The 17,630-nt window shown below is 39.6% G+C and overlaps 1 protein-coding gene and 1 pseudogene across 1 annotated transcript; both read left to right on the top strand.

The window, feature by feature from the left end:
* The first annotated feature begins 1,196 nt into the window (after nucleotides 1-1,196).
* LOC116510759 lies at nucleotides 1,197-8,292 on the top strand (annotated as a pseudogene).
* Nucleotides 8,293-13,849: 5,557 nt separating this feature from the next.
* On the top strand, nucleotides 13,850-16,441 carry LOC116510758 (protocadherin beta-16-like). Its single transcript, XM_032220407.1, has one exon. The coding sequence runs from the start codon at nucleotides 14,003-14,005 to the stop codon at nucleotides 16,439-16,441; it is 2,439 nt and encodes an 812-aa protein (XP_032076298.1). The 5' UTR covers nucleotides 13,850-14,002.
* Nucleotides 16,442-17,630: the final 1,189 nt, after the last annotated feature.

The following is a 17,630-nucleotide window of genomic DNA, read 5'->3' as shown; positions in this document are numbered from 1 at the left end:
GAGAAGTTGAAGATATCTCACATGTTTTATTGTACTGTGAGCTCTACAGAGTTCATAGGTCTGCATACATTCTCCCCTTACTAGGGAGATGCCAGGGAGGGCAGACAATTTTTATGTAGACTTTCTCCCCCAGGACTCACGTCCCTCTACCACGCAAGCAGTGGCAAAATTCTGTGTTGCTGCAATGTCCACAAGAAAAAAAATGGTTACAGAATTATAGCTGTCATCTTGTACCAATTATTTGGACATATCTCTAACAATTTCTGGACGATTATATTTACTCCCATACTTATTGGCTTTTCACCCACGTAAACCAGGGCGTGACCTGAACAGTTTGAGAGCATCTATGTTATTATCCACTTTTAATGTCATTACTTTTTAAATATATTTTAATGTCAGTAATTTTTAATATATTGTAAAAAGTAATATCTATTGCTGCTTTTTGACCGTTATAAAGATACATTGTTGTTGTTATTATTATTAATAGTAATAATGTTATCATTATTACTGTTATTATTATTACTGTTATCATTATTATTATTAAACTTCTGAAAGGAAATATGAAATGTCTATATATGAGTTTAAGTGAAAATCATGATTGTTTCCAAATATAACCTACATGGTTAAAAATAAAACACACAAGTGATATTCCTCACATCCTTGTATTTACAGTACTTTATACAAACATTCATATCACAACCATATCAAAAATTATAGTTCTTATATTTTGGGAGAAATCTTTTTTTTCTCAAATTGAAAGTTATTAATATATTATTTTAATATGACAAAAGAGACCAAGATTGTATAACATTTTGTTCCTTTGAAAAGATGCCCACACTATTCCATACACTACAATAAATGTCCTCTTCAAAGGAGTTTCCTAAATTCAGTGCTACATTTTACTTTAGACACAAGGTGGTGCTATTGCACCAAACAGTAAAAAGAGAGATTCGTTTACTTCAGAGTGATCCAGTCATTAGACAAAGGAATCTCAGGACAAAAGGCAACAGCTTTCAATTAAATCTTGAGAAGTTTCCGAAGAAAATACTCTAGTGTGGATACCAAAAAAAAAAAAAAACTCCTACTGGATTCTGATCACAACTATAATGGAAATTACAGCAGTTGCTTTACAAAGAATCTAATTGAATGTGTGACCTTCCCTGAAAGAGGCTGAGAAAATGGAAGCATCTCGTACTAGCAGGCAAGTGGTCTTGTTCTTTATTTCTCTATGTAGCTCTGGTATGTTGTGTGAACCATTCCACTATTCAGTGCCTGAGGAGAAGAAAGCTGGGTCAATAGTAGCAAATGTGCTAAAAGATTTGAAAGTGGATGTGAAGGAGCTCTCTGCTCGCAGAGCACAGTTGATTTCTAAGAGCTCCAGGCAGGATTTCCAGCTGGATCCTCGTTCTGGGAATATAATATTGAGGGATAAAATTGACCGTGAAGCTTTGTGTGGTCTGAGTGATCCTTGCACTCTATTCTCTGAACTTTTGCTGGAAAATCCTCTTCAATTCTTCAAAATTGAAATTCAGGTAGAAGATGTCAATGATAATTCCCCTATTTTCCCTCAGAATCAATTCCTTTTTGAAATACCTGAACAGACGCCTATAAATGCCCGTTTCCCCTTGGAGACAGCCCACGATTTAGACAAAGGAAAAAATGCTATCCAGAACTACATACTTAGCCCAAGCGAATATTTTAAGCTGGATGTACAAAGTCAAAACGATGGCAGCAAATATGCAGAACTGCTTTTGGCAAAACCATTAGACCGCGAGGTGATCCCTCAGTTTATCCTCACCCTGGAAGCTGTGGATGGAGGGATCCCAAGGAGAACTGGCACAGCACAGATAATTATTGATATTCTGGATACCAATGATAACGTGCCCCAATTTGAACAAGCAGTGTATAACGTGCAGATAATGGAAAATAGTCATCCAGGTTCATTGGTTGCTAAAGTTGAAGCCACCGACAAAGACATTGGATCCAACGCTCACATCATTTACACTTTTAGCCAAGCACCAGCAGATGTACTCCGATCATTCAGGTTAAACAATCATACTGGGGAAATTATGCTCGTAGGGAAAATTGATTATGAAATAAACAGTAAATATCAACTCAGGATCAAAGCCACAGATGGAGGAGGATTGTCCGCTTACTGTAAAGTTCTTGTTGACATTGAAGATGAGAATGACAATGCTCCAGAAATAATTGTATCATCCATCACTAATCCTTTACCAGAAAATTCTCCCCCAGAAACACTGGTGGCACTTTTTGGCATCAGAGATCAAGACTCCGGAGACAATGGCAGAACTAACTGCAACACTGAGAAAAACCTGCCTTTTATATTAAAACTGACTGAGAACAATTATTACCAGCTTGTGACTCAACAGCCATTGGACAGAGAACAAATGTCACATTATAACATCACCATCACAGCCACTGACCAAGGTTCTCCCAGACTCACTTCAATGACAGTTATTAGCATTCAACTTTCAGACATCAATGATAACCCTCCAATGTTTGAAAGACGTTTCTACAATTTGCACTTACGAGAAAACAACATTCCAGGACTGCTCATTGGATCAGTCCATGCTGTGGATGTGGACACAGAACAGAATGGCAAAGTAACCTACTCTCTTTTGTTTGGCGAGATCAGGGAAGAGCCTGCATCATCTTACATCTCCATCAACTCTGAAACTGGGAACTTGTATGCCATTCGATCTATAGATTATGAGGATATACAGGATTTCCAGGTGATGGTGAGGGCTGTAGACACCTCCCTTGAGCTCAGAAACGATGGTCCGAGTTTTTATCACAGATGAAAATGACAATGCCCCCTTCGTCCTCTGCCCCCTTCAGAACAGCACTTCTCTATCAAATGATCTGGTTCCCAGGGGAGCAGAGACAGGCTACCTAGTCACCAAAGTGGTAGCAGTGGACAGAGATTCAGGGCAGAATTCTTGGCTTTCCTATCAGTTGCTGAAGGCCACAGATCCGAGTCTCTTCGCTGTTGGGACTCAGAATGGGGAGGTGAAAACCATGAGGCCGGTGAACATCCGAGACAGTTTCAAACACACTCTTATTGTGGCAGTTAGGGATAATGGGTATCCTCCTCAATCTGCCTCTGCAACCCTAAGGATTCTTCTAGTAGACGGCTTCTCTGATCCTTACATGAAAATTATGGATAATCCTAAGGATGAAGTCCCGCAGGAGGGAGATCAAACTCTAACACTATATTTGATTATCTGCTTGGTTGCCATCTCATCCATTTTTCTGCTTTCTGTCACTGTGTTTATTGCAACCAAGTTTCAGAAGCGAAGGAAGTTCATAGGAAGTTCTCATTCCACAGGGAATTTCCCTGGGGGACCAAATTTGCAAGACAAGTGTGTGGATCCTAATACTGGGGCATCTTCCCAGGCCTACAGCTATGAAGTGTGCTTAGCTGATGGGTCTCTGAGCAGTGAGTTTAAATTCCTTAGGCCTTTCTTTCCTGTTTTTACTATGGAGCATCAAAAAACTCTGCTGAATCCACAGATTCATAATGATTGCCAGGATCTTCCTAATCAATTGGAGGAAAGAGAGCATATATCCCAGGTGAGAATAATTATTAATGGAAGTACATTATAAATCTATATGGTTTGAATAATTCAGAAATTATTAGTTTCTTAAAATAAAAGATGGTCTATTAATGTATGTTCCTGTGAATTTCCAGAAAAGTAGTTTGTTTATGGTAATGTATTGGAAAATTTATATCGGTTTTACATGTATTTCAGTTTCTATCCTGTGTTGTAATTGTACTAAATGTAATTTGGTAGGCGAGAAACTATCAAATATATACTGCCTTAAAAGAAAATCATACAATTCTCCCAGAAGGAAACAATTTGCAAGGTTTTCAAATTTGGAAGCTTCAGCTGGTGCAACGTGCAGTGTCATGGGCAATTCTTGTGGCCTGAACAATGGCCCATGTAATACCATTGCTCCGTAATCTGCATTGGCTGCCTGTCTGCTTCTGGGTCCCATTCAAGGTATTTTGTAATACAGCGGTGGCCAGTGAAAAAAAGGTTAAATCATGGCAGCTGTACCAAAGTTTATTAAAATTGAGACATTTTGTTACTCATTCAAGTAATTTCTTCAGTCAAAATGAAAATTTATGGTAGGCAGAGAATTGTTGGACTGAACAAATTATTACCCTACGGTCTACAGGAGATTTCTTTCCAAAATGAATCAATCAGAATAGAGCTGGAAGGGATCATGGAGGTCTTCTAATCCAACCCTCTGCTTAAGGAGGAGACCATATACTGTTTCAAACAAGTGACTATCCAGTTTCTTCTTAAAAATTTCCAATGATGAAGCACTCACAATTTTTGATTTCAATCTAACATTTTTCTAGCTTACCAATAAGTAGGTTGTGATCAGAGGTGGGTTGCTCGTGGTTTTGCCTTGTTCGGCCGAACTGGAAGTAGTAATGTGGCTTGGGTCGCAGAACCAGCAGTGACCCAGGCTGGCCAGGCCCTCAAACTGGTTCTCCAGTCTCTTCTGCCATGTCTGGCATGTTTCTCTGCATGCACAGAACCATTTACAGTTACTGCGCATGCACGAGCAATGTGTGGTGCGAACTGGTAGCAACTGGTACAGAAATCCATCCTTGGTTGTGATCTACTTTGTCAAATACTCTACTGAAATATAAGTATACTATGACCACAGCATTTTGCTAGTCTACTAACTTAGTCACTTTCTCAAAGAATAAAATAAGATTGGTTTGGCGTGGTCTGTTTTTAACAAACCCATGCTAGCTTCTAGTTTAACTATTTGTTTTTAAATGTTCACAGATGTTTTTTGATTATCTTTTCCAGTATCATTTTTTTGCAAAATGGAAAGATGTGGGGACAGGGTGCCAACATACTGGGATATTTACTGGATATTATCAGTTTCCAAGGATGACTAGTACATTTAGTATAAGCAGCTCATTCCAAAGGAATGGTCATAGTGGCTTGATTTACACCACCTAGTTGCCTTGTGACCTGAAAGGGATTTCAACCACTTATAGAGAGCAGAAACAGAAAATGTCAATCTTTATTTATCTCCTTCCAACTGCAAATATGACTTGTAATCACATTTTCCTAGAGCAGTAGGAAAAGTAGTCTTCCTTTTCCTCCTCCTACTCATCCCAATTGTCAATTGTCCAATTAGCAAACCCAAAACAAGGAAACACTCTCGGGAGAATTGAATTTCCAAAAGTAAAGCTTTATTCGATACACCATGTTGATACTGAAGAAACAAAACCAGCTCTAGTTTCCTCTGCAAATGCTTGGCCTGGTAAACAATACTTTCTACTTCTCCCCACCACTGGCTGATCACATTGTCCAATTATGAGACAGTCTTTTGTTATGAGAATGGTCCGTCTCTTTTTCAAGCACCTGCAGCGGTGACCTTGCTGGCTCCATGCTCTCATGGTCTCTGCATACATTCTCCAATTCCATTTCCCTCCCCCTAGTTCACTGGCAAATTGAAAAGCATTAGGTTTGAAAGAAACAAAGTGGTTCAATCTTGACATGCAGTCCCCCTGAAGGAAATGGGCACCTGAAAAATATTAAACTCTATCTATAAGATAGGTAGGTAGGTAGGTAGGTAGGTAGGTAGGTAGGTAGGTAGGTAGGTAGGTAGATAGATAGATAGATAGATAGATAGATAGATAGATAGATAGATAGATAGATAGATAGATAATGCAAGCTGATGCCAGGCATGTGGTAACAGGGGCCATTTTGCTCCAAAAATCCAGAGGGGATGCTGCAACGCTGCGCCTCCACTTCTTAGAAAGGCGTTGGGTGGTGTGGGAGAAGGAAGTGTATGCTGTGTGATTGGTGCTGCTTAGACGCAATTCCTAGAAGGCAGTAAAATTCCATTTGAAGTGTGTATTGACCACAAGAACTTTTATATATTATATAAATTTAGTTATATATATACATACATACATACATACATACATACATACATACATACACACACACACACACACACACACACATACATTTTAATAAATAAAAAAATCCATGTCTAGATGAACTGTGTTGTTTGAGTCGAGTTAATTTTGAGAAATATAATTTTGAGTAATATTCAAAAAATTGATAATAATCACATAATGATATATATATATATATATATATATATATATATATATATATATATATATATATATATATATACACATACACACACACACACACACACACACACACACATTTGAAGTGTGTATTTACCACAAGAACTTTTATATATTATATATAATAAACAAAAAAATCCATGTCTAGATGAACTGTGTTGTTTGAGTCGAGTTAATTTTGAGAAATATAATTTTGAGTAATATTCAAAAAATTGATAATAATCACATAATGATATTTGCTTATTCATTTCAATAAACCTTTCTTATGTAATTAATCATTGCCTTATGCTTTTAAAATTCTAATATCTCTTTCTGTTAGCCATTGATAGAATGAATCCCATATTAAAAATATTCTTTCTTCCTTCTCCTTAATTTTAAGTGTTAATGTATCCATTTCTGCACATTCTAGTATTCTTTTATTGCACTTTCTTCTGTAGGGGATCTCTTCATTTTTCCAATGCTGTGCAAACACAATTCTCACCGCTGTTAACACATGTAAAATTAATTATGTATTCCCTTTATTGTACTTTTCTGGTAAAATCCCCTCCCAAAATATTTCTGATTTTAGGTCTAGATTATGCTTTATCGTTTTTTTTCTAACCATGTATGAATTTTTGTCCACTTTTTTTGCCTTTGCACATGTCCACCACAAGTGATAATAGAAATCAGGTATCTGATTACATTTCCAACATTTGGTGGAGATGTTCTTAAACATCTTTGCCAGTCTTGCTGGTAGTAGGTGACATCTATAAAACATTTTATATAGATTTTCCTTATATACAGTTGACATTGTTAATTTATAGTTCCTATCCCACAGTTTCTGCCATTTACCTAGCTCTATAGTATATCCAATTTTTTGATCCATACTATCATTGTTTCTTTTACTTGTTCTTTCATTTTAATGCTCCGTAAGTAGCTATAGATTTTTTAAATTAATTTTTCATTTGCCCCTGTTAGTATCTTATTTATTTCTGTTGGTTCTTTATAGAAGAATTGGACTTTTAACATTTTTCTCATGCCTTGATTGTATTTGTACATTCGGCCACCATGCTAAATCTTGACTTGTAAATTCTTGCTTAGTTTTAACCCTTTTTCATTCAAAATGTCTTTATAACTTGTTATTTTTTCCATGTCCCTCCAATTTTAATAATCGTCTATGCCTCAAACTTATGCATTCTTTCACTCATGTGAGTACAGAGGCTTGATAGTATAGCTCCCAATCTAGCAACACAAAAATCCCTTTGTTTTCAAACTTATTCTTGCTTGCCAAATATATTTTAACACCATTTTATTTAGCTCCTCAAAGAATTTTTTTCTATCTTTATCAGAATTGTTTGTAACAAAAATAATAATCTCTGCAGGATATTCATTTTTATTGCAGCTATTCTTACTAATGATAGTTGCATATTTTTCCACTTCTCCAAATCTAATTTGATTTGTTGCATTAGCTTGATATAGTTATCTCCTTTAATGGTTGCACATCTTTACTTTCCTAACTATCTTTATATCTATCTTCTTCATCAATTTTTTTCTGTTTATCTGCAAGATTTTTAACTAGTATTTTAGTTTTCTCTTTATTTATTTTCAAACTTGCAACTTCACCATATTCTTCTATTTTTAAAATTAATTTGGGCCCAGTTTCTTGTGGTTCTTCTAAAATAAATACCAGGTTATCTGCAAAGGCTTTGTATTTTTATTTATTTCCTTACATTTTATTTCTTGTCTAATGTTTCTATTTAACACTTCAAATATTAATATAAATAGCAAAGGGGACAAAGGGCATGCTTGTCTTATGCCCTTCTTTATATTAAAATTCTTTGTCATGTCCCCATTTACAATTACCTTTTGATTAGAATATATTGCCATATTCATATTACTGAATCTTTCACCAAAGTTCATGCATTTTAATTGTAGTGACATAAATTGCCAATTTACATTAACAAAAGCTTTCTGTGCATTTAAGAAGATCAACACCATTTTTCTCCCAGATTGTACTTCATAATACTCTGAAGGCTCCGGAGGGCAAAAACTGGCCCTACGAGCAAACCGGAAGTTACTTCCAGTTTATCTGTAAGTCTTTTTTGTCCTCCGGAGCCTTCAGGGAAGCCTCTTGAAGCCTCCAGAGGGCATAAACCCTACAGATAAACTGGAAGTCACCATTCCCGAACTTCCGGATTCCTCGCAGGTCTGCTTTTTGCCCTCCAGCATCTTCAGGGAAGCTCCTGAAGCCTCCGGAGGGCTGCCAGGGGGGAGGGGAGGCTGTTTTCACCCTCCCCAGGATTCTAGAAAGCATCTATCATTCCAAATGGCTAATAATCCCTCAGGTGTCAACTATCAGAAGTTTGTATTTAATCAACTGTCCTGTCAAGTATTGATCTTGTTTCCATAGGTCTCTTTCTCTTCTTGGCACCTTTTTCAGGATCATAATTTCTTTCCCTTTATGTTTCAATGGTTCATCTCTTTCCTTTTTAAGTATTTCAACTTTTATTGTCTTTTTAACAAACCTCACATGTACAGTTTGAGGGGTTTCTCTGGATCAAGAAAGGTGATTGCTGTCTCCTTGCAATCAACAGAGTGTCCCCTCTGTCTTCATCATCGCTCTGTGGTAATTTTGACCGCATGGGACCTCCTGGCAGAATTCGGCAGAATTTCATGAAGCCCTGTGAAGCCACACTGTCTTGCCATAATGTCAGCTGGAAATTCCACTGTCAGTTTGTATTATCAACAGCTCCTCTGGGTCTGTATGTTTAGTTGGCTCTGCCCCAAAAGGCTTTTAAGCTTTGGGCAGAGGGTTGGACTAAATGACTTACAAGGTCCCTTCCAACTCTGTTAATCTGTAATCTTTTAAAAAGCTGCTTGGCATTCCATAGTCCTAGAGAGTGGCTGGCTTGGTTTAGGCTTCACTTCCCCTCTGCCCATTTTTAATAGTTTGGTGATAGGCATGGCTAACTGTGCAAATGAGGGGATGAATTGGCAATAGAAGTTGTTGAAGCCCAAGAAATTCTGCAGTTGCTTTCTGGTGTGAAGGGCTTGCCACTTCAGAATGGCCTTCATCTTTCCACAGTCCATCTGCATCCCCACATTGGACACACGATATCCCAAGTAGTCTAAACTGGTTTTGTGGAAGTTGCACTAGAATAGTTCAGCATAGAGCTTAGGTTTCAATAGTTTTCTTAACACTTTCCACACTAGTTTCACATGGTCTTCCATCATCTCAAAATAAATGAGGATATTGTGTAGGTACATCAACAACCCTTTATACAGATACTCATGCAGTACTTTGTTGATTAGCTGCATGAACATCATGAATTACTCGGAATTGGATTCACCCTAAGGGACAATTGAAAGCAGTTTTCCACTCATCACCTTCTTTAATTCTTACTCAGTAATATGCTTCTCTCAAGTCCAGCTTGGTGAATACCTTCCCCTTGGCCAGGTATCCCAGCGTGTCCTTCATGAGGGAGAAGGGGGGGTACATGTTTTCCACACAAACCCCATTGATCCCTCCAAAATCCATGCATAATCTCAAACACCCATCTTGCCTCTCTTTGATGAACACTGGAACTGCCATCCTAGTTTTTGCCTGTTGGATGAAACCTCTGGCTAGATTTTTATCCATGAAATTCCTGAGGTCCTCCATCTCTCTTGGGGTCATTGAGTACATCTTTGGCTTAAGTAATCCCCCCCAATTGTATCTCAATGGCATAGTCAGTGGGGGATGCGGAGGGAATATGTCTAATTCCCATTTGTTGAATGCTTCTGCTAGGTATTGGTATTCCTAAGGGATGGTCCCCCCCTCTTGGCCACTCTTGGTTAATGAGTTGATGGCCTTTATCTTTACCTACACAACCAGCGGGTGTTAACTGCCTCTGCATTTTACCTCTACACATTGCAGTCTGCCTGCTCTATTCCTCCAGTGCCAGTTGTCTTTCCAGTCAACCAGTGGGTTCCATTTTTTTAGCAATGCCAACCCCAGAGATCATTGTCTCTGCCATTTTTGGGGCTACTATGCAGGGGTGAAATGCTGCCAATTCTGACCAGTTCGTTAGACCCAGTAGCAAAAAATGCTAAGATTCACGCAAACCAGTAGTAAAAAAAAGCTTTTAAAGGTGGGGGGAAAGGTTCCATGTCACTCAGCTGTTCAACATGATTGTCGGAACTTTTTTAAAGCATTGTTACTACCTATTCACCAGAACTGATAGTTAAAAAAATGCTTTAAAAAGTGGGGAGGGGGGAAAGCTTCTGTTGATCATGCAGATCAGCTGTGAGCCATGTGGTTGTCAGAATCTTTTTTCCCTACATTTTAAAGCATTTTTTCCTGCCAGTTCAGGAGAATAGATAGGAAAAAATGCTTTAAAAAGTGAAGAAAAGTTGGTCATGCCCACCCAGTCACATGACTCCCCCCAAGCCACACCCACAAAACCGGTAGCAAAAAAAATAGATTTCACTACTGCTACTATGAAACATACAGTTTCCTTGTGGCTTCCTGATCTCAGAGTTACTAGTTCAGTTAGGCACATGGCTGGTAAGCCCCTCAGTAAGGGAATCACCAACTTGCTCAAACTTCATAGGTTGCCTCAATTTTTTAAGTCTTGGTCCCATTTTTTCCATAGTTCTCAGGCTGACCAAGCAGCAGGTGAAACCTGAGTCAACTAGAGCCATAAAGACCCCTCTTGCATCTGAGTGAGGCACTAGCACCTCCACCTGGGCATCAAAGGGGTGATTGTTCCACTTACCATCGGATTGTCCTCCTCCTCACTGTTGCTTTCATAGAAAACCAGGTTGGGGTTTCTGGGGTTGGAATTTCCTCCTCTTGCTAGAGGAGAAAGAGACCTACTACACCACCCATGTCTTCTCCTTCCTCAGTTCCTTCTTGGCCTTCAGCTGGCCAGGCCTCTTATTGCCAATATAGGTTGTGGAGCCAAGCAGTTGGCTGCTCAATAGCTCTCTTTCCTACATTAGAAGCAGGCTTCGGGCAGGCACCATGGGTTTTCCCTCAGGGTGGCAGGGAAGTCTGTTGATCCCTTGGACATTGGTGGATGTATCTCCTGCCCTCATCGGGTGTGACCCTGTGTGTTCACCAGCTGGTACCATGTCCTGAGGTTGTCTGGAATTCCCCAGGGCAGGTTTTTGTATAGTTCCTTATAAAGTCTGTCTTGGAAATGGTAGGTCAGTAAGTAATCTGGCCACATTCTTAGCTTCCCAGCCAGGCTGCCAAACTCCCAAATGTATTTGGTTATTGGCTGGCTGCACTGCTTTATAGCACAGATCCCAGATGCTGCTCAGAGTCTCCAAACCTGGGCAGAGTCTCCAAACCTGGCTTGAAGTTCATCCAGGAGGACATCCACATTCCCCAGTTTGGGCGCTCCTTCATTGTAGAGGTATATCACCCACTCTGCCACCTCATTTTCTAGGTTCTAAGTGATGATGTTCATGCGGGCAGATTCATCTGGGTACATTGCCTCATACTGCTCCAAATGATTCCATGCCTGGTTCAGGAAGTAGACTAGTTTCTCCGGCTGCCCATCAAACATGACGTTTAGAGGGGCGGGCAAGGAAATAATAGGTCTATTAATGGAATAAGATGGCAAGTGATAAGCAGCAGGGAAAAAGTAGAGCTGCTTAATTCTTTCCCTGCATCTGTCTTCATACAAAAGAAAAATAGCCCTACCTTTTGTGGCCATCCAACTGCCAGCAGAGCTGGCAACAGACTTGGACGATGAGGAGGTTGGGGAGGAACTTGGGCCATTTCTGGAGTCTTGGGAAGGCTATGATGGATGCTCTGTGTTGGACACAGAGATAGAGCCAGGACCATCTGACATTTCCCAGCCACCAGTGAGGCAGCTGCCTTTGGAGGCTGAGATGAGTTAGGAGGAAGAACAGCTGCATGTATGAGCAACACACGTGGATGCTGAATGGCCCCTCCCTGCCTGGGGAATAAACAGAAAGGGGAATGGCTGTCGTAGGAGACAACAATTCATATTTCGGATGATTTTGCTCATTGTGTTTTGTGCATCAAAGACTGCTTGCCAGAACTAATTTGCAGCCTTTTACTGGGAACTCACAGCCTTGCAATTATCACAAGGAATTGATAAGATATATTGCTGCATTTACCATATTTTTCAGAGTATAAGACACACCTATTTTCTCCTAAAAGTGAGTGAAAATTTAGGTGTGTCATAGACCGAATATGGGCATTTTTGGCCTCCTGAATCTTCTGTGTGTCATGTTTTCACTCTCCCCAGCCCTTAGAAGCACTCTGCAGTGCTCCGCACAGCCCATTTTTTGCCAAAACCTGGCCCATTTTTGGGCTCCCAAGCCCTCTGCATGTCACGTTTTCACCCTTCCAGGCCCCCAGAAGCACTCTGTAGGCCAAAAGCAGGCCCGTTATTGGTGAAAACAGGCCATGCAGAACACTGCAGAGTGCTTCTGGGTGCCTGAGAGAGTGAAAACATGATGCACGGAGGCAGCATTTCTTGTTTTCCTACTGTAAATTTAGGTGCATCTTAGAGTCCAGTGGGTCTTATAGTCTGAAACATATGATACCTCCTTGGAGGACTCTTGCTTGGAATTTTGGTGGGTGAATGACATTAATTCACACGACATAAGTAAAGAGGGTGTTTTCGTGACAAGGAGTCTGTTTCTTGCTTTTGCTAAGTCTGGATCAGAACACAACCTGCCAAAAACAGAACCATAAGGGACAGACAAGTAATACAAATTAAACTAGGCAAGGAAATGGGAAGAGAACATCTGATCATGCTAGAAAGTTCAATTCACCAGGACCAGATGGTGTCAAGCATGCCTCCTTCAATAACCAAGAAAGGAAAATCTCAACTCCATTTTAATAGAGATAAAGTACTTTTACTAGATATGAAGTGAAAACAGCAAAAGGAAAGCAATATCTGAGCCAGAAAGGCAGGAGCATATACATATCAAACGTTTAATTGCCAGATCTGGTCCAGCTTCATCCCTTGGGAAAGAAACACTCTTGACTCAATTGGTAGCAAAAAGGTTACTTTTACTAAAAGCCAAGTGGTTACAATAAACAAAGTCAGAATTAAGAGTTTGTGTGTGAAGATTCCCTAGTTAACTTTCCCTTCTCTGGTCCACCCCTGTTATCTCCCCATTGTCCAGTCCGATTCAGAGAAGATCCTTTGGTAACGATTAGGTAGATGGATAGGTGTTGCATTCCATTCCCTGGTCTGCAGCCTTGGGATCTCTCAGAATGGCATGAAGACGGCTTTTGTTTTCCCCCATCTCCCCACAGCTCCATCCCTGAAAACCTTGAAAGATGTTGCCAAGGTGCCTCAAAGCAGACATGATTTCCTTACAAGATTTAAACTTGATATCCTTGGGTGCACAGCAGAAGCCACCTAAAGGGTCACTATATGCCCACAGTCATTCAGAACTCACCTGCGAAAGGACTGGATTACAGTCTTTATCAATAACTTTAATTTTTTTTTGTGCAGATTGTCACTCTGTTTCTTTTTCTATATAATTAAACAGTTAATGAGATAATCTGTGGCTAGGTTAGCTAGAGGACAGATAAAAAATGGATTCAATGTGTTACTGAATCTAAACCATGCAAATAGAATTTTTGCCTAGTTCACCACATGGTGGCGATATTAACAAAGAAATTTAGTTCTGTTTGCTCAGAATTAGAGCAAACAGTAATACAAAATTGAACAAAAGGAATCTGACTCTGGCAGCGAAATGTTGCAGATTATAAGATGGCAAAAGACTGAACAATTAAATAGGGTTTGAACAATTAAATCATAAAGGAAGGAAAGAAAAACTGAATTTTGGGGCAGAATTTGAGCCTACAAGGAAGAGACTGGAATCATGGAGAATTGCTTTTGGAAAAGGCAAGGTCTGTATGTCCTTCTCTCTTTCTCATTCCTTAGAGTAATGTGTGCTTCAATTCGCTTTTCTGTCCCCGAGGAAAAGAAAAAGGGGTTTCTGGTGGCTAATGTGCTGAAGGAATTGAAACTGAAAACAGGGGAGCTTACCACACGCAAAGCACATTTAGTTGCTGAGGGCACTCAGGAATACTTCCACCTTGATATTCAAACTGGGAATCTGTTGACTAATGATAAAATAGACAGAGAAGCTTTATGTGGCCAGAATGTTCCTTGTCTACTTCTTTCTCAGCTTGTTTTGGAAAACCCCTTAGATATCTTTAATATTGAAATCAAGATAGAAGATGTGAATGACAATGCACCCAAATTTTGGAAAAACAATGTGGAGGTAGACATTCTTGAGACTGTTCCTAAAAGTACAACATTCCCCTTGGAACCTGCCCACGATGAGGATTTGGGAGAAAATAGCATCCAAAATTATACTCTTAGTCCCAATGAGCATTTTCAGCTTGAAATACAAAAGAATGAAGATAGAAAAGACAATATATACCTTGTTTTGAAGAAAACATTAGATAGGGAGAGGATGCCACACCTTGAATTGATTCTAATGGCTATTGATGGAGGAGTTCCAAAGAAAACCGGCACAGTTCAAATTAATATTAATGTTCTGGATAATAATGATAACTTTCCTCTGTTTAGTAAGTCTGAATACCAGGCAAGAATAAAGGAGAATCTCCCTAAGGGCACTCCTGTGATTAAGGTGGAAGCTACAGATCTGGATTTGGGTTCAAATGCACAGATCCTCTACTCGTTCCATCAGGTGCCTGAAAGAATAAACAATTTGTTTTCTTTAAATGAAATTACTGGTGAAATAACTGTTTGGGGAGAGATCGATTATGAAAAAGAAAATAGCTACAGCATGAGCATCAGAGCAACAGATGGAGGGGGTCTTTCAGGGCATTGCAATGTACTGATCGAGGTTGAAGATGAGAATGACAATCCCCCAGAAGTGTCCATTATATCTCTGATCAGCACTTTAAAGGAGGACTCTCCCCCAGATACAATGGTGGCCCTCTTCAATGTGAGAGACCAAGACTCTGGAGACAACAGCAAAACGGTCTGCTCCGTGCAGATGAATCTCCCTTTTGTGCTGAAAGCCACCACAAAAAACCTTTATCAGCTTGTGCTCCAAAGTCCCCTAGACAGAGAGACAGTCACTGAATACAACATCACCATCACTGCCATTGATTGGGGAGCTCCTAGGCTCACTTCCACAAGATTGATTAATGTTCAGATCTCCGATGTCAATGATAACTCTCCCCTTTTTGAAAAGTCTTCATATGACATGCAAATCAGGGAGAATAATATTCCAGGCTTGCTCATTGGCTCAGTCCATGCTCTGGATCTGGACACAACGCTGAATGCTAAAGTGAATTACTTAGTTCTGCCTGGGAAGGGTGATGGCATGGTGACTTCTTACATCTCAATCAACTCTGAAACTGGAAACATGTATGCCCTCCGATCCCTGGACTATGAGCAGATAAGAGGCTTCAGAGTTACTGTGAGGGCATCTGATGGTGGTTCTCCTTCCCTGAGCTCAGAAGTGATTGTCCGAATCCACATCATAGATGAGAATGACAACGCTCCCTTCTTCCTGTATCCCCTCCAGAACAACACATCCCCATGCAATGAGCTGCTTCCCAAGATAGCCGAGGCCGGCTATCTGGTCACCAAGGTGGTTGCAGTGGACGCAGATTCTGGCCAAAACTCCTGGCTTTCCTATGAATTGCTGAAGGCCACAGACCCAGCCCTTTTCAGCATAGGAGCGCAGAATGGGGAAGTGAAAACCAGGAGAGTCCTGAATGAGCGAGACCCAAGTAAGCAGAGGCTGGTGATACTGGTCAGAGACAACGGCCTTCCTCCACAGACCAGCACGGCGTTGCTTAATGTTCTTCTTGTGGATGGCTTTTCAGATCCCTTCCTGAGGAGGGTGGATGTCAGTGTGCAAGAACCGGAAGAAGATAAAACCTTGACCAAGTATCTGGTGATCTGCTTGGCTGCAGTCTCCTTTGTGTTCCTGGTCTGCATTGTTGTGTTTATTGTGGTCAAAATCTTCAAGAAGGACCCACAAACCCAATTTCCTACTACTCATCCTCACTTCCCAATTGCCAGTTCTGATACTCCAGGGAACTGTGCTGATTCACAGAATGGGTCGCTTTCCCGGACTTACCGTTATGATGTTTGTTTGACTGGTGGATCCTTAAGTAGCGAGTTCCGATTCCTCAGGCCTCTCTTTCCTGTCTTTTCGGTGGGAGATGTCAACGTCCCAGGGAACAGTAATATTTCTTCAGACATCCAAGGTACTTCTGAGCAAGTTTCAGTAAATGGTGCAAAGAAAGAGGTGAGGAAAACATGTAATTAATCTAGCATCTTTCTATTTATTCCAACTTTTTGTGGTTTTTGTTCTTTTGATTATTCCTGAGCAACTTTTTTGTTATTTGTTGAAGAACCACAGATGGGCTTTAAGATTTGTTTAGAGCAGAGATCACCATTCATTCTATAATTTTTGCATTGTTTTAAAAATCTCTTTCTGTTTTTTGATTATCTTTTCCAGTATGACTTTTTGCAACATGGAAAAATGTGGGAACACAATGCCAACATACTGGGATTGCAAACATGGCTTCCAGGCATATTTTCCTAGTGCAGTAGGAAAAGTAGTCTTTTTCCTCCCCCTCCTTCTTCCATCCATCCCAATTTCCCTTGGTTCAAACTTGTATTATACAAAGCAAATCTCCTAAGTTATTTTAACCATACTAGTAAAGAAAGTGTAAATTTTTTTGTCAACACACTAATAATAATGGAAAAAAAATTTAAAATCTGTTTGCAAGTGCTGCATATAGATGCTTTTTCATGCTTTAACAAACCAATGCAGTTTTCACTCAAGGCACATATTATCAGGCTTAAATTCTTCTTCTTTGGGCAGATAGTGCATAGACTATTTGGAAAGATGGAAAGAAAGAGAAGTGGTTGCACATCTAGAAAAGAATGTAACAAACAATTGCTTTTCTGAGACAGTAAGGTAGAAAGGTGATCTTGGGCCAGTCTCTTTCTCTGTGTCTCTGATGTGTCTCTTGTGAAAAGTTCATTCACATTATGGTTATTTTTTATTCCTATCTTGTAGAATTTTTTAGGAAAGGAGAGAATTTCACTAAAACACATACTTTGCAACAGTTTATTATATATCATCAAAGTAACATATCACCTGGTGTTTAAAGATTCTGTTGATATTTTTTTAATTCATGGAAACGCTATTATAATCTGTAAACCTTTTTAGTTATTCTGAATTGAATTTAATACTGGCCAATTGTGATTAGACACACAAGGAATGCTGAAAACAGAAGTTCTCAGTGTACATGCAAAGAACAGAATAATGATAATCGTAATAATAATAATAATACCAATAAGTGGAGAGTAAGAAAGATAAGAAGAAAAAATAATAATAGTACAGCTGTACTATGTGGGTAAATACACATAGGCATTAGAAAATACTGTGAAAATAAGTTTTCAGCAGAGTGATGGCATGAGGGAAAAAACTGTCCTTGTGTCTAATT

The sequence above is a fragment of the Thamnophis elegans genome, chromosome 6 (assembly GCF_009769535.1).
Source record: "Thamnophis elegans isolate rThaEle1 chromosome 6, rThaEle1.pri, whole genome shotgun sequence".
NCBI lineage: Eukaryota > Metazoa > Chordata > Lepidosauria > Squamata > Colubridae > Thamnophis > Thamnophis elegans.
Note: the sequence above shows the minus strand (reverse complement) of the source record. Positions and strands in the feature narration are given on the sequence as shown.